The sequence below is a fragment of the Paroedura picta genome, chromosome 2 (genome assembly GCF_049243985.1).
Source record: "Paroedura picta isolate Pp20150507F chromosome 2, Ppicta_v3.0, whole genome shotgun sequence".
In the NCBI taxonomy this organism is placed as follows: Eukaryota; Metazoa; Chordata; class Lepidosauria; order Squamata; family Gekkonidae; genus Paroedura; species Paroedura picta.
Window position 1 is genome coordinate 10,493,385 of NC_135370.1, and position 17,744 is coordinate 10,511,128.

General features: G+C 49.9%; 1 protein-coding gene across 1 annotated transcript; it reads right to left on the reverse strand.

Moving 5' to 3' along the window:
- Window positions 1-121: 121 nt before the first annotated feature.
- MOB4 (MOB family member 4, phocein) lies at window positions 122-16,590 on the reverse strand. Its single transcript, XM_077319347.1, has 8 exons — window positions 16,318-16,590; window positions 11,339-11,401; window positions 9,923-10,023; window positions 7,574-7,616; window positions 7,233-7,319; window positions 4,313-4,392; window positions 3,712-3,823; window positions 122-2,770 (listed from the first exon to the last, which is right to left on the reverse strand). The coding sequence occupies exons 1-8, from the start codon at window positions 16,375-16,377 to the stop codon at window positions 2,639-2,641; spliced, it is 678 nt and encodes a 225-aa protein (XP_077175462.1). The 5' UTR covers window positions 16,378-16,590; the 3' UTR covers window positions 122-2,638.
- Window positions 16,591-17,744: the final 1,154 nt, after the last annotated feature.

A 17,744-nucleotide genomic window follows, 5' to 3' on the forward strand; every position in this document is an offset into this window, starting at 1 on the left:
AAACTTACTTTGGATCTTGGGAGAAATGTCACTCTTGGGTACAGTAAAATAAAGAAGTGGAATATGTACAGACTTTGGGGAGAGTTAAAAATGAGGGAATCATTTAGCAAAACAAGACCAGTATGGAAAAAGGAAAAAATTTAATTGCAACTTCTACTTTGTACAGTTGTCATTCCAAAGACAAACATAGCTCAGATTTCCTATAATGCGAGATGTAAGTTAAACCCTCAATATATTTACCGTACAAAAGTCATTAGTTCACTGAAGCTTCATGGACGTTCCAGAGAAAACCAGGCAGGCACATAACGCAAACACATCATCAGGGCTACTCAGTCAACAGCATTAAGGAAAGCGTCACAAGCAGTGTCCCACCGAGGCCATTGGTCAAACTGGGATTATAGAGTTTTACAGAGCAGCAGAATCAGAATTATTAGCAAAAAATTTAGATTGACTGCTTTTAGAGGCATTGTTGAGGTGGGAAACACAGATTGCTGTCTCACTGCCATGTCATGTGCCACACATAGCCACTAGGGATATGCGCTTCGGCTCGGCCACCTCGGTGATCACCGAAGCCCGAGGTCAGCACACTGGCCTCCTATGCACCGCCTCGGGCTTCAGTGATCACCAAGGTGGCCACGCCAAAACGCACATCCCTTATAGCCACACAAGTGGTTCAGGGCGCCATCCTTTCCCCTTACCGACTTCTTCTGACTGGGGGGGAGGGGTGCTGGAAACAACCAATTGGGGCCACGCCACACCTATCCCACCGCCTCCAAAACACCATTCCTCCGCCTCCCGGTCTGAGCTACTAGCCGAAGCCAGGTAGCCCAAGATAACCTCAGCTGCACCCAGAGGCCCCAGCAACATACTGTCCTTAAGAACCCATCTAATGTGAGGACCCTGTCGACCGTTAAGACCATGGCAAAACCAAAGGTAAGAGCTACCAAGAGAGGAGAACTGGGTGGGGAAGCCGGAGAACACGTGAGCCAGTCCTCCGAGTTGGCAGGCTGCTTGGACCATGACCCTCTGAAGACCCGAGTCTCTTCCTAGCTCCTCGGCTTCCCAATTCCCTTTACGTCCAGGTAGCAACGTGGCTAAAACTGGGCCCGGTTTGTCATCCCTTGTATGCGATTAAGGCGTGTCCACTATGTGTGTTCTGACACAGAAGTTATTATTTTTTTAAATTATATATTTAATTTGTTTATTCCTGGCTGATGGGAGCAACCCTAGAAAGGAAACAAAACGGAGTAAAGCCAGCTAGAAAAGAGAAAGAGAAGGGGCATTGGTTGACACCAACTTCCGGGAATTAAAACATCTCACCAAGTCCCGTTTAAATATATACAGATCAGTAGTGCGTTTGGATTTTGGCATTCGTTTCTATCTACTGCAACCATGCTTCTGGCCTCCTTTCTCAACAATAGTTCTGTAGCCAACTGGGAACAGGTCTACCTCCACGACTCTGCGCCCAAGAAACTTGGGGTGAGTTCTTCGGGGCCGCAAAGAGGAGGGACTGTGCTGGCAGCGGTGTGGGCAACTGCCAAGGCGGCCGAAACGTGCCCCCCTACGTTAAACCTCAGCGTGATGCTAACCTGCCAAAGCCATTTAAAGAGGGGATGAGGAGCAAAACCCTGCAGCTGGGATCTAAAAGCAGAGATGTTACTTTTAAGCGGCAGATAAAGAGCTGACCAATTCCAGTTGCCCACAATGCAATGGGTCAAGGCAAGCTTTTAAGAATACGGAGCTCTTTTGCTACAAACAAGGTTATTTTCGCACGCACTGCTGTAGTGTTTACATGAACAGTTAATGCAGGGCATACTGTAAGCCGTTACTCTAAATATGCACAAGCGTACGCCACAGAGTACTTCACTGGAGGCAAGAAGGGAAATAAGTTGGTATTATGCACCAGGGAGAGGTGCAAGTAGAGAAATGGTGGAAGAGAATCTTTGCCTTCAAGGGTCAGGTTTTTTGAGACACACAAGCCTCCACCAAGACTACAGACATATCCAGAAAGAAATAGATCTAGAATATACTTTTGGCAACATAATTTTTAAAAAATTATCCTTTTGGTATTAATACTATAATAATGGATATTTGGATACACACATATTACTATAGTTCGGCACTACATATGCGTACACCCAAAAGCAAAAAATCTAAAGACTAAGATGAGGATAATTTTTATAAAGTACAGAATTGGACTTCAGTGGACTTGCAGTTTTCCATGACTAAAATGTCAAACGAAGAATTAAAAGTTAAAAATTCCAAACTTCATTAATACAAGAAGCTTCAACTTATTAGACTGAAATTGAACAAGATTTGAAGATTGTGATCAAATGATTGTTTAGCAGCAATTTTCCAGAACTATACGTTCTTTTTATTAACAGGCAGTATAAACAGATAATTCTAATTGTATTTAAAAATCATGACTGTCACAATGAAGAATATAAAGTTCATGAATAACTTAAACCATGTTCCATATTAAGAGGAAGCTTACACAGCATACAACAGGTTTACTAGCCAGAGTGCTAAGGATACATGATTGAAGTTTCTAAAATGATACATACGCACACACACGCACACACACGCACACAGAGTACATCGTGTTAATTATGTGTTTGTTACAAGTTCGCGATACCCATCATGCCTCGCTTTCACCAGAAACCGAATTCTGTACCTCCTCTTCTAAGATCGGGACAATCAGGTTATCCTTGGACATCAAGTTGTATTTCATCACAAATTTAGTAAATCGATGACACAAGAAGGTTTCGTTCTGAGGAAAGAAAAAGGAATCCTATGGCTGACACGCTTGCGATGACATTTTGAAAGAGGAGAACTCAATTACTCCGGACCGTTGTGCACTTCACAACTTCTTGCCAAAACCTCCACTTTGAACTCAAAAATGCATGCAGGCCCCAGTGTGCCACCGAGACATTTGCTAAATCTCCCTCCTGCTGCAGCTCTTTTGGGTCACAAAAGCAGGGAGCCCCTCCCCCCCTGCCTGTAGATAGCTGAAGACGTCTGCTGGGCAACAGAGCAGGACCAAGAACAACAGAGCGCACACAGAGTCTCTATATAAGCCACTGCCATGCATGGGGAACGGACCATTCCCATCAAACTCTCCTCTAAATGATTGCTTTTGTACATAGTGAAGTTGACTGACTTGTGCTCCAGCTTACTTCTGCAGTCAAAACCCAAGTTAAGAACAGCCCGTCACCTTTGCTTTCAGGTCCAACCTGCTGGAGATGGTTCCCTTATTGCCCCACTGCCTATCCGTGACTAAATTCCCAAGAGGCTCCACGGATGCCTGGAGGCAGTGACAGGGTGGCTCCAGCAGAGTCACCTTGAAACTCAACCCCTCCAAGATGGAGGTCCTGCAGCTAGGTAGAAAAGGACCAAGCTGAGGCCTATCTTATAACCTCAGAAAAACTCTGGGATGAGACCAGTGGATGTCCATCTAATCTAGCATCCTGTCTCACACAGTGGTCAACCAGTTCCTCTGATCAGTCAATAGCAAGGCAGAGAGGCTGTGGCCTTCCATTTGTTTGTTTGTTGACTGATTGCCCCTCTCTGCAGAAAGGCTCAGGGAGGTTGGCCCTAACTCTGGAATTAGAAGCTTAATGCCTCTGAATGTGGAGGATCTCACCGTGAATAGGAGCCACTGATAGACTTGTCCTCCATGAATACTTATATTAAGGAAGTAAGAATACTTACCTCATATTCGTCAAATATTTGACGGTGATGAAAATATGCGTGCGAAAATATTCTATAAATCCTACGGCAGACTGATCCTAGTTTGGCTACAGAGGATTCCTTTATGCTAACTCTGAAAGAATCAAAAACAAACATTTTTCACTGGATCCTGTTCTTTTGACTTAATGGTGTACTATGGGGGTCATCAACCCCCAGGCCACGGCCCGATATCGGGCCACGAAAGCCTCAGCACCGGGCCACCGGCGACCCCACCTGCCTCCCCCCGCCCCCTGCAGCAAGAAGCTTGCCGGTCCACAAATGAAAAGGTCGCCAAAGCGGCTGCTTCGCTTGCAGCCCGGCGAACTTCTCGCTGGGGGGGGGGGGAGAGGCAGGCACGGCTAGCAGCATGGGGGGCGCAAACGCTATTGCGCGTGCACAGCACCCAGGCCGCCCTCTCCCTCCACCCCCGCAGGCAGTCCCCAGCCTTAAAAAGGTTGGGGGCCGCTTGTCTACTACATTTAAAAAAAATCCAAGAATGGTAATTTTCACCAACCACAATATAAACTTTGCACACTTTTGGGGAACTTATTATGGATACTTAAAAGCGCAGAAAGGGACCCACCTGCTGGGAAAATATTTATTGCTATTCAGAAGACATGCAGCTCCGTCCAGCGTGTGCCTGGTGTAGTCTATGGCAGGACACTAAAGAGAATGAAAGATAAAAAGGGTTTGTCTGACCCAAGGCAGTGCTGTCTCCTACAATCGCTGTTGGTTCCCCCTTGCCCACACTCTTCTACGGAGCCCTCAGAACACTCACAGCTGCTTTCCAATAGCAGAACTTCAAAGGCCTATTTGGAGAGCTGGAAATGCCATTCTGCAAACAGGACACTGTTTTTGAGGCAGAGGTTAGACTTTTCCAGAAAGATGCACCATTGCAACTAACCTGTCCCCGTCTCATTTCTGCCCTGAGCTGATAGGCCAGGCTGGCCTGATCTTGCCGGATCTCGGCAGGGCTGGCCCTGGCTGGTAGTGGGTGGAAGGCCTCCAAGGCCGGCCAGGAATATAAGGCAAAGGTAGGCAGTGACCAACCACCTCGGACTGTCACTTGACTTGAATGCCTCCTGAGGGGTTGCCAGAAGTCAGCTGGGACTGGACGGCACTTCCCACTACTCTCTTGTCTCTCTCCAGCTTCTCCTCCAAGCAGAGGCCAGGCGCATGGAAGCTCTCCTGTCACAGCAGCCTTATGGGGAACATAGGCTAAGAGAGGCTCACTTGCCCAAGGTCATCCAAGCAGGTTGGGGTTGGGGTGGCGGACAAACTCCAATCCTATTCTAGCATATAGACTGCCACACCACACTGGCTTTCATCACAGCTAGACACAGCCACGGAAGCAAGGCTCACTGCCTGTGCCTGAAGTCACAGCCTTGGGAATACAACCCGGGCTATGTGAGCCCCAGCATATCTAAGCACAGCAGAACCCAACGCAACAAACTTGTAGTCAGCTGTTGTTGTTTTGACAGACGGTGTGGCCAAAGTGGTCTGGTAATTTTAGTCACTGATGTTTCACCAGTAACTGTGGCTGGCATCTTCAGAGGCAGGGCACAACAAGATGGGAATCTCTCTATCCCAAAGAGTGGAGAGTGTGAATAGTTGCTGGTCATTTGATATAATTATTGGGGGAGGGTGTAAGGTATCTCATTCCTTTCTTATCTTGGAGTCTCCCAGGGCCTGGACTGGAAATGGAAGCTCCTTTCCGGTGTTTGGGTGGAGTTCATTAGCAAGTCCATTTAAGTGTTTTTGTGTGTGTTTGGATGGAGTTCATTAGAAAATCCACAAGTCAAGGTCTTGCCTGTCTGATCTGATAAACCGTTGCAAGGTATTTGTAGAGTCCCATTGTATTTTATTAGGTCTGGTTTATTAATTTGCAGATTCTGTGTCTTCAGAGGGGATTCTATGTCCACAACTTGCCGTTCTTTCCAAAGGAGAGGGCCTCATCTTAGACCAACACGACTTCTCCTGTAGATTTGCTAACAATGGGCAGAGTTCTGATTGGTTACTCAACTCAGAGCAAAGCCGATTTCCCCGGATGGCAGTATTTGCTAAGTCCACATCGAACCTCTGGTCTTCTGATTGTTCCTTCATCTCACAGTTGTTCTGGAGTAGATGCAGACCTTCTTCACCAAAGATGTGCGCATCAGCCCAGAATCTGCAAAGCTGGCCGTTCTTCTAGCTTCCCACTCACAGATTCCCAGGACTGCAGCCACAAGCACACATGTCTGGGAATCCACCTCACTGATGACTGCAGAGGGATGAATTTCTCAGAAGACCGGCATCTTGATGTGTCATCTTGACAGACCTCCTCCTGCTGGAGCTCTGGGACTTCTGCATTCCCTCTGGCATGGCCTAGCATGTCTCTTGAGGAGACAAGTATGCCAGCACACAAAAGCTTAGACCTTGCCTAAAACTTGGTTGGTCTTAAAGGTGGACTCCAACTTCTTTCTGCTGTCTGGACCAGGACAATGTTTCAATGAAGAGCCATGATGCTTAAAAGGCTGATTTTGGAAAGGAAATCTTCATTTGGAAATACAAGGATACAAAGCAAGCGATTCTCTCCCAACCAATCAGGAGAATGGGGGCAGCATGCATCTGGTAGCCACTAACTGGCCCATGCCAAGAGAATCATTTCCACAACTGGACTTTGCTCTTGTGAAAGGAAGGTGCCATGGTACAGCCTGATCTTGTCAGATCTCCAAAGCTAAACAGGGTTATACTTGCATGGGAGACCTCCAAGGAAGACTTCTGAGGAAGGCAAAGGCAGACCACTTTGGCTTCTCGTTTGCCTTGGAAGCCCCTTGCTGATGGCACTGTCCACACACACCCCTTACTCTTGTAGAAAACAACATACTAATTTCCCCATGACACAAGCCAACACAACTGAGGGACACTCTCTCAACTGCAGAAGAGTGCAAGAAAGATGGAGGAGAACAGAGACAGTTTCAAGCAGCCAACAGAAGAAAGTCGCCACCCCCTAAACACGTAGACTTTTCAGCCCACTCTAAAACTAGAAAGGCATCTAAAGGGGAAAAAGGGATAAAGAAAAGTGTTCTGGAATGGAGAAAGGGGAAGCTGGGCTTAAAAGAGATCCACAAGAACTCACAGAGAGATGCTAGACTCCAAGGGAACTAAGTCAAAGGAAAATGCACTTTTAAAGACATGGCCAATGAGTACCATCTAGATTGCAACAGTGGAGATGAGAAGAGGGGGCTGAGAGCCAGGATAGGGTACCTGCACAGTTAACGGCACAGCCACCAGTGTCTAATCACTGGCAGCGTGGCAAGCCATGAGCCTGATAGGGAGGCCTGTGACTACTGTAACTACTGATCGTCTCATGCCGCAGCAGCCCACCAGGCTGAACATATTCCTGGCTGCATATTCCAAAGAGAGGAAGTGACCCTCGGGCCAGGACGACTTTCTGCTGTTTGCGACAAAGGCGGGCACATGGACAGGAGAGAACAGCCCCTGCATGGACACCCCCTTCTTACCTCTTTAGGAGTTTTATGGGCGGCACAAAGGAAAATCCACTGTTCCGTTGCTGTCATCTGCGTGCAAGTATCCGGGTGGCACTCCATCTGCGGAAACATTGGGCAGCAAAGGAAGATTAAACCAGGGAGAAGACAACAACCTGCTGGCCAGACAGCTGTTGCACTGCCAATCACAGCACCTAGCACCAAGATGAGGCAGGAAAACAAGGTGAACAAAGAGAAGGAAAGTGCTGCAGAAGAAGGACCTGCCTTAACAAATATCCCCCCCCTGCCCGCCCACCCTCCACTCACAAACAGATAATTTAGGTTTTTTTAAGTAAGATATGGAGGGAAAAAGTTACCTGAAGTTTAACTGCAAGGCCGTTAAGCTCGAGACAGAACTGCCTAAAATGGCAGAAAACAGAATATTAGTTGGTAACCTCTTGTCCTCATCAGAAGAGCACAGACCAGCAGCTGCGGTAAGCTCCAGTCCTTGGGAATGTCCACTGCAGGGTATGCAATTAACATTTCTGGAGGGGTGGCAAAGGGAGAGCATGCGAGATCTCAAAAGTGAATAAAGTTTAAAATAATTTCCACTGACGCAAGAAGAAAATAACTTCCACTGCCAGCAGGAAATTTCAACTGGTGTCGACAATTCAGACCCAGGACAACATAAAAAATCTTCTTAAGATCTTAAATAAGTATCCTTTTTCTAGAAGCGGGTAAGGACAGGTAATCTTATTTTTTAGGAAAGTATACAAAAACTGCCTCTGCAACAAAGTCTGTGAATTGCCTAAACTTCTTGAAAGCCATCAAAAACAAGTGCCAAAGCAACCATGGTCTAGATTCTACCATTTCATCAGTTGCTGTCCATTTGCCTGCCTGACACAAAAAACTTTCCCCTGACATGGGACACTTCTGTGCTAATGTGACACCATCTCTGTGTCTGCAGAAGATGACCCGAGAGCCCAAGAGAGAGAGCAAATGACCAGTCCTGACCCATGGACAGAAGGAGCCATAGCTGGAAGGGGGACAGCAGCCCCTCTCCCTCCACGTCCCAAGCAGCAGGGACCCTCAGAGGCCTTGCAGCCTCATGAACTGGATGCTCAGGGCAACACCGAAATAACAACAATTTGATTGTATAGCTCACCCTTCCCAGTTGGCTCAGGGTGGGTAAGTGTGAGCTGCTCATCATTAAAAAGCAAGCAGAAGCTAAGCAACCCCGCCCCCCCTTTTAGCCAGAACCTAGCACCCACTCCTGGTCTCCCTCCACGGTCATAATGCTATATCTACTAAGGCTTTTAAGGTTCCACACTGCCTCAAACATTTCAGAACGTACTGTTCAGGCATCCTGCAGTGCAGTGTTCAATGGTGGAACTCACTGTCACCGGATGGGCTTTAAAGAGGATGTGGACGTAGTCCGGGGGGGGGGGGGGGCTCCCAGTGTCATGGAGTCATGACATGCAGTTGCTCCCTCTAGGCAGAGGCTGTGTGCTTCTTTATATTAATTGCTGGGCAAGCTCAGGGGGGGAGGTGGCTGCTGGGCCTGCCTAGAGGCAGCTGGTTGACTACTGTGGGAGACAGGATGCGGGGCTAGAGGGCCTTTGGACTGAGCCAGCAGGGCTCTTCTGAGGCTCCTAGCCCCCTGGAGATCTCCTGTTACTCTGACTTGCATTCCGTTTAACCATTTTGTTTGGGAGTTTTTATGAGAGCATTCAAAGTAACCCTTCTCTTGCCAGTACCAAGAGCAGAGACACAGGCGTGCGCTTTTTGGGAACCTCCATGGGAAGTCAGCTGCAAGATGACACTGAACGGCTTGTGCTCCGAACAGGCCCTGCTCTCACACAGGAAGGCAAACGCAGCCCACAAACATGAGCCCTCAGCACAGTTTTTCAGAGCAGTATTCCACTAAAAACAATGATATCTGTTTCCAAAGAAATAAATCTGGAGCAAGGATGTTCATTTTTCACAACCAGCTAATGCCTGTGAACTACAGCATGTCATAAGAAGCTTGGATTTGAAACAAATGTTGCCTGTTTCTCAAATTTAATAAGACCATTTCTACGCCACTGTTTCCCCAATGACTACCCAAGGCGGCTGACGTCCTTCTCCTTTCCTCCACTTTACCCTTGTAGCAACCACCTGGTGAGGGAGGGGAGGCCGAGAGAGCGTGGCTGGCTCCAGGGTCCCCAGCAGGCCTCCAAGGTACAAGCAGGGATTCAAACCTGGTTCTCCCAGAGCTCAGGCCCACCCCCCCTCCCCAAGACATGCTGGCTCTTTGGGATTGACCAGGAACAGAACTCTTGAGCCATTTCCAAATCTCCTAAATGTGGCAGCGGTGGGGGGGGGGAGATATGCCCAGTCCCATCAGTCTACAAAGAGCTTTGACAGACCTGTTTGGGGGGAGGGGGCACTGCTTGGAAGTGCCTCCCGTTCAGGTAAGCAAGCACCCGCGACTGAGATGGTAAAGCTAACCAAATGAAAAGATGATGCTTGACCTTCTTCCCCAGGAAATACCTGCTCTTCCTTGTCCTCTATCTTCTGCCAGAGGAGCCCTGAAATGCATCACTCACGGTTGCACATCTGAGGTTCATATTCTCTTTTCCCCAGCAACCTTCAATTTGTGCTCCCAGGGGCATAAGGAACACTAATATTTAAGGGCAGGTTACCGTTACGGTTCACTTCGATTTTTCCCCCGCCTCGGCCATTACCTTAAGTGTTCATACTTCCATACGCCTTCATCTTGTCCTTCGGGAGGTTCGAGAATTTTGTCAATGTTCGAACAGTCTGCCCTGATGTTCTGCTGGATGTACTAAAAGGGAATACAAACACGTGGCATGTGGCTATTCACCTGAAAAGGCTTATGGCTGAAGCAAGGTTACAATGGCTGATATTGTAATGTCCACGTGTGGCCTAGGTTGTGGCCTCATTTGGAATACCGTGTGCAGTTCTGGTCACCGTATCTCAAAAAGGGTCGTTGTGGCAAGAGTTCAATGAAAGCATCAAGCCAGGGTGCAGTAAAAAAGGCAAACTCTGAGTTAGGGATTATTAGGAAAGGGAGTGGAGAATACAATGGCCAATCTTGCAGTGCCCCTGCATAGATCTAGCATGGCCTCCTTTGGAGCACTGTGTACAGCTCAGGTCACTGTATCTCAAAAGGACATTGCAGATCTGGAAAAAGGACTGAGAAGGGCAGCCAAGATGATGAGGGGGTTGGAGCAGCTTCCCAAGGACGAAAGGCCGGAGACTTTGGGACTTTTCAGTTTAGAAAAAAGAAGACGAAGGGGGGGGACATATCTTCTGATAGAGATTTATAAAATGACGCATGGGGTAGAGAGAGCTGATAAGGAGAAATTTTTCTCCCTCTCCCAAAATACTAGAACTGGAGGGCATGCAATGAAGCTGATGGGCAGTAGGTTCAGGACAGACAAAAGGAAATACTACTTTACACAGAGAGTGATTAACGGGGAATTCACTGCCACAGACTGTCCTGATAGTCAGAAGAATAAACAGCTTTCAAAGGGGATGAGTAGCCATGATGACTGAGGGGAACCTCCATATTCAGAGACAGGAAGCAACATCAGGGGAAGGCCTCAGCCTCTATGTCCTGTTGTTGGTCCTCCAAAGGATTATGTTGGTCACTGTGTGAGACAGGGTGCCAGACTAGATAGACCTCTGGTATGATCTATTGGGGATCTTCTTATGTTCTTAGGAAAGCCTCAGCCTCTCTGCCCTGTTGCTGGTCATTCAGAAGAACTTGCTGCCCACTGTGGGGAGACAGCATGCTGGACTGGATGGACCCTTCACTGGTCTAATCCATCAGGGCTCTTGTTATAGTCTTATGTTCAAGACTGAAACAAGTGACTTTTCATCTCACTGACTCAATTAATATGTGACAAATGTTCCCATGTGGGGCCTCCAATCTCCTAAAGGAAAGAGCCAACAATTACTGCCCAATACCTAATATAAAACTGGACAAATATAATCTTTACATGTAAGTAAAAGTATTCTTGTACTTCGTTTAATCTAAGCCCTTGGCTGATGTATCCAAGCGCAACCACAAACAGCAGGATCCAGAAGGTAGTTGTCTAGAGCAGGCAGAGAGAAGGAACAGAGACATAAAATACCTGCTGCACAGCCAGAGTGCTGTCCATTTCTTCAAAGGATTCATCAGGCCAATTGTAAAAATCCTGAGGGAACAAAGAAGAGAAGACACCTAAAATCCCAGCCCACAAGAAGGGCATCCCCACAGCAGCCTTCTGCTGGCCCTGCCTTGAACCAGCGGTGGAAGAATCGTGCGCGTAATAATTCTTCTTGGTGCGTCATGCTTGCCAGTGGTTTCAAGGACGCCCAGGGACATCAGTCCAGCCAGCCTGCGCAACCAAATGACCCCAGTGATGGTATTTCCCATCCCGCTGCATCACTAGCCAAATTTATGCTGACGGCTGTGTGTGATGAGTTGATCATAAAGGAAATGATTACCATCTTCTAGTTGATCCTAGTTATTGGAAACTGCCTTTAGTTCCACAGTGGAGACCAAGATCTGATCTCTATTTCTTCTCTGTATAGAGAAAAGTTGTTTGCTTGGCTAAGCTTTGCTAAACTAAAGAGCACTTTTCAGATATGCTAAGGAATTGTGTATGGACTAAAATTAAGGGTCAATTAACTTTTATTTCTAATAGCACAAGCAGGCACCAGAGGCGGAGGGGGCTGTTTAGGAAGATGCTCTGTTCAGTACAAGTTCGAAGGAGGAGTGCTGATCAGGTGACCCTGCCATGTCAGAGGTTTGATATCAGGGCTCCAGGGCTAGCCAGGAGACTTTGGCCAGGGGGCCTGCGGATGACTCTGGAGGAGTGGCATTACTGCACTGGACCAGGCCTCTGAGCCAGCCCTCTGTGGCAGATTACTAAACTCCATGGAACCCTTTGTTCTGGGCACAGGTTTTCATGAGCATGAGTTCCCTGTGATGGTCTTACTTTTGCTGCAGCTAAAAAAACTATTTTTTAGGCAAAAGCGCCCTGTTTGGCCCCAGGGCCATCCTGTGGGATGCAGCTAGTTAACTCTGGGGACATAAAAAAAGGGGCAATGGAGCAATGTTCAGCTGCACCTGCACCTGACCAGCGCTGTGGGTTAGGGCAATGTCCCAGATTGGGATGTGGCAGTGACAAAGCAGTTTCTGCCTCCCATTCCACAAACTTATTTGCCTGCAGACAAGACCCAGCTGGCAGGTGGCCGGCAGTGCTCTGAACTCCCCTTCGAGGCTACAAGGCTCCCCTTTCCACGCAAAAACAATGGACTCCAGACCTTTGCCATCGCAGAATGTCGGCTGTGGTCTTATGTTCATTTACATGGGAGCAGGATCCCATCAGCCTTGACCTGAATGGCCCGGCCAAGCCTGACCTGTCAGATCTCTGAAGCTAAGCAAAGTTGGGCCCAGTTAGGACTTGCAGGGGCCACCCCAAAGGAAGTCCGAGGTTGCAACACAGAGGCAAGTTAACCACCAGTCAGCTGCAACTCTCTGGCAACTTCCTTTGCCATCAGGTCCTTCTGAACTCAGGGAGTTCAAGTCAACATGCAAAGACCGGGCTGTCATTCTTGCAAGGCCAAGCATGCCTTCCTTGAAAACAAGTTCTACAGCAAATATCGGAATGACGCCCACAAACAAATATGCTTGAGGCGGCAATGCAAACAGTGTCTTCCAGTGACATTCTAGGCAATCTTGTTCTTTATTCTAGCTGAATAAAAGAAGAACCGTGTTCTTGGAAGAAGACCAAAGGACCTAATCCTCAACACTAACTTCTGTGTTTTTGCAAGACAAGAATATTATCTTAAGGAAAAGGGCACAGAAAGAAACCCATACCTATGGCATCCACACTTATGAACCCACATGCCTCCTCTGGGGCACTGCACCACAGGTATGCAACCCACAGCGGCCCTGAGAGGATGAGTCACCATTTAGGAAAAAAAGGATAAAAAGTTGCATTACCAAAAGAAAAGAAAACCCACAGACTAACGACAGCAGTGATTAAAACCAACCAAGTAATCACAGCTTCCCGACCACAGAAATTTTTATCAGAGGGAGAAAATATTTTGTTGTACAGGATATAACAGATGGTTCGGGAAAAATATCCCCAGCAACCATTTCCCTATTACATCTGACTCAGCGGTGCCTTTCTAAAGGTAAAGGTAAAGGTATCCCCTGTGCAAGCACCGAGTCATGTCTGACCCTTGGGGTGACGCCCTCTAGCGTTTTCATGGCAGACTCAATACGGGGTGGTTTGCCAGTGCCTTCCCCAGTCATTACCGTTTACCCCCCAGCAAGCTGGGTACTCATTTTACCGACCTCGGAAGGATGGAAGGCTGAGTCAACCTTGAGCCGGCTGCTGGGATTGAACTCCCAGCCTCATGGGCAAAGCTTTCAGACGGCTGCCTTACCACTCTGCGCCACAAGAGGCTCTGGTGCCTTTCTACCTGCACCCAAAAGCTTAGACCTGGAATAAAACTCGATGCCTGACTGGACTCAACCTTTGTCCTGCTGCTTCAGACCAACGAGGTGATCTCCCCTCCCAAAAAAAGCTGTTTCCCCATTCAAGCCTTTATGCTTTAACAACAGAAGGCCCCTCTAGGTACAAAATTGAAGAGATAATCTACAGCAGGTGTAGTCAAACTGCGGCCCTCCAGATGTCTATGGACTACAATACCCATGAGCCCCTGCCAGCTGGCAGGGGCTCATGGGAATTGTAATCCATGGACATCTGGAGGTTTGCAGTTTGACTACCCCTGATCTACAGCAGCCGCACTGCAAAGGCTTAATACTGAAACGCATCTTTCTAACATATATTTCAAAAATGAACCATCGATTTCCGGCAGGGAGAAGACTCAGTTCTGCTCAAGCGTCCACATGCATCCGCACTGTTGTGAACTGAATTGAACCTATCGACCTCAGCTGTTCACATTTCCTCTGAAAGAAGAGGCACATGGACCAGACCTCCAATTTCACATTTTGACAGGCCAGGGAGAAGAAGAGTTTGAGAAAATTAATGCCTACTAATTACATTGTGCCTTTCAAACTTTAAAAAAGGCTTAACGTTCACAAAACAAAATCAAATTAACGGGTTCACTATTACAATGCTTCACGTATGAAAATTATCCTTTTTATCTAGCTGCTACCTGCTGAGAGGGGACATGATAGCCCTCTTTAAGTATTTGAAAGGTTGTCACTTGGAGGAGGGCTGGATGCTGTTTCTGTTGGCTGCAGAGGAAAGGACGCGCAGTAATGGGTTTAAACTACAAGTACAACGATATAGGCTAGATATCAGGGGAAATTTTTCACAGTCAGAGTAGTTCAGCAGTGGAATAGGCTGCCTAAGGAGGTGTTGAGCTCCCCCTCACTGGCAGTCTTCAAGCAAAGGTTGGATACACACTTTTCTTGGATGCTTTAGGATGCTTTGGGCTGATCCTGCGTAGAGCAGGGGGTTGGACTAGATGGCCTGTGTGGCCCCTTCCAGCTCTATGATTCTGTACATGCACACTTTTCCAGAGAGCTGAAATGTTGTTGGTCTTAAAGGTGCTCCAGGACACAAACTCTGTTTTATTCACTAGTAGTTCAGCTGCCCCCAAACAGACTAGCGTTACGTACCCATTTGTAGTGGGTAGCTATGTTGATCTGAAGTAGCACAGTAAAAACTGAGTCCAACAGCAGCTTTAAGACCAACAAAGATTTATTCAAGGCGTGAGCTTTTGAGTGCAAGCACTCGAAAGGTCACGCCTTAAATCAATCTTTGTTGGTCTTAAAGCTGCTGTTGGACTCTGTTTTTGTTATACCTATTTGTCGTTTCCTTAGTCACCAAAGGTTCAGAAGGAGGGAGAAGCAACATACCCCATGAATCTGCCTCATTTTGAATCAGGCCACTGGTCCATTGAGATCAGTATGGCCTACTTGGGACGAGCAATGACAGCTAGCTCACCAAGTTCTTTTGCATTACTTCCTGCACGTCCCTTTTCACTGGGGACTGAACGTGGGACCCTTTCTGCATGCCAAGCGGAGGCTCTGTGCCTGAGCCAGGGCCCCCTCCCAGGAGTGCACAGGAAATCCCATAGACGCCCCATCCGTTTCTGAAGGAAAGGTGCTAAGTCACACACACTCCAAGTGGGCAAATGAAGCCCTAAAACGGGTCATGAAAGGAACACGAGGCATTTTAAATTCCAGCGGGCCAGTTTTGAAAGGGGATTTGATAGACCGACGGAGGAAAGATCCATGCAAAGGCCTTTGGGTAGGAGTTGTGAGTCACGGCTCAGCTCATCGCAGCCTAATGCTGACTTCCATTTTTATCACCCGCTTTGGGAGTCTGGCCGCAGGATCAGGCCTGACAGCCAAGCCAAGCGGCCTCCTGCCTATGCCAGGTTGCCTTCTGTCAGGTGTGGCCAGGGACATCCCCTTCTTCCTCCCCCGCCCAATAACCAACCTCCAAGAGTCACTGCTGTGCTTAAGACAGGACAGGTGGCTCCTGACTCTGCTGACTCCACCCTGGATCATATCCTGGCTTGCACGAAAACCCAGCCCTGCACACCTGCACCAGCCAGTCCCCCCCCCCCCTTCACACCCACACCCATCTTCCTTTCCGGCTTAGCCTTTCTCCACCACCTGCAAGAAGCTGAGAGGAGCCCTGCGGGGTCAGGCCAGGAGGGTCCCTCCCAGGGGGAGTCAAACTGCGGCCCTCCAGCTGTCCATGGACTACCATTCCCATGAGCCCCTGCCAGGGGCTCATGGGAATGGTAGTCCATGGACAGCTGGAGGGCCGCAGTTTGACTCCCCCTGCCAGGCGCCCCTTCCTCTTCAGGGCCAGCAACAGGGCAGGGAGGCTGGCTTGTCAGGCCGAGTGCCCCTGCCTGGGGAGGTTCTCCCCCCCCCTTCTCAGACCGCTGCTGGCGGGGCCTCCACTTCCTCCGCAGGGCCGAGGCCTTCCCCCCCCCTCCCCGGGCCAGGGAGCGAGAGGCCGAGTGCCCCGGGAGGTGGGGGCCGGGGAAGGGGAGGGGGGCGAGGGAGGGGCCGAGTTTCCCCTCAGCAGGCGGCGGGGTCCCTCCCGTGTCCCTCCCCGCGGCTCACCTGGGCCTTGGTGCCCGGCCGGTTCCGCCTCAGCACAGCCGTCCCCTCCGCCATGACCATAGTGACGGCCAGCGGCGCCAGGACCCGGATGCGGCGGCCCAGCAGGAGGCGGCGGTGGTAGGAGTGCGCGCGCGAGCGAGCGAGCGGGCGACACGGAGGGAGCCTGGCCGAGGGACTGGCGGCCCCGCGGGGGAGGCGGCGGCGGCAAGGGCGGGCGGGGCGCGGAACGGCCGGCGGGGGGAGGCGGCGGAAGAGCGGAGGCGGCGCGGGAGGGAGGGAGAGGAAGGGCCTGGGTGACGTCGCCTCCGGGGGCGGGGCCAAAGGAACCTCCGGGGGGGGGACGGCCGAGCAGAGGCCCCGTTGCCAACCTCTCGGAGGGGCCTGGGGATCTCCCGGCAACGGCGCCTTCGGAGCCGGGCCAGGGCGGAGCGGCGGGAGGGGAGCCCCTCGTGCATCCAGGGCCGCCCCCTCCCCTGGGAAGCGGCAGGGCCCCCTCAGCCCTCCGGGAATCTCCCTCCTCCGGCCCTTGGCAACAACCCCCCCCTTCTGAGCCCCCTCGGAGCCCAGGGGGGAATCTGCTGGCTTCCCTCCCGACCGGGAGATGCCACCTGCAGGGCTCCAATGGCTCCGCCGGATCCCGGGGGCCTCCAAGCCCGAGAACTGGGGCCCATTCCCCACTCTTTGCCCGCACGCAGCCGACGGGGTGAGCAGGGGCCGGGCGTAGTTCTCTCAGAGCTCTCTCGGCCTCAGCTCCCTCGCAGGGGAAGAGGAACGGGTTGCAGGCCCCCGGGAGACTCCTCCTGGTAGCAAAAAAGTGGGAGACTCTTCTGCTTGTTTGTAGGGTTCCCCCCCCCCCGCTCTTGCCTTTTTCTGGCCCGTTCGTGCTGCAGCTCTACAGTGCAGCTCCGGAAGGGAAGGGGTCCGGCTAGAAGGGCCCTCCCAAAGCGCCCTTGTGTGCCAGGGCTGCCAGCTCAGGAGATACCTGGAGATTTGGGGGGTGGACCCTGCAGAGGGTGTGGTTTGGGTCAGGGGGTCTTGTGGCTGTAGACCAGGCTTCAGGGGTAGTCAAACTGCGGCCCTCCAGATGTCCATGGACTACAATTCCCACGAGCCCCTGCCAGCGAATGCTGGCAGGGGCTCCTGGGAATTGTAGTCCATGGACATCTGGAGGGCCGCAGTTTGACTACCCCTGAACCAGGGTTTCAAGAAGCCCTGGCTTTTCTTGACGGCCCTGGAAGGGTTTCCTGAATGGTTGGAATGCAATTAATTTTGTGCATATTTTTAAATTTGCTAAACATTTATCACAGCCTTTCTCCACGTTTTTACCATTGAGAAACTCCTGAAACATTCTTCGGGCTTTGAGAAACCCCAGAAGTGGCGCGATCGTGCAGAATATGGGATGTGAACATGCAATTCCTCCAGACCCA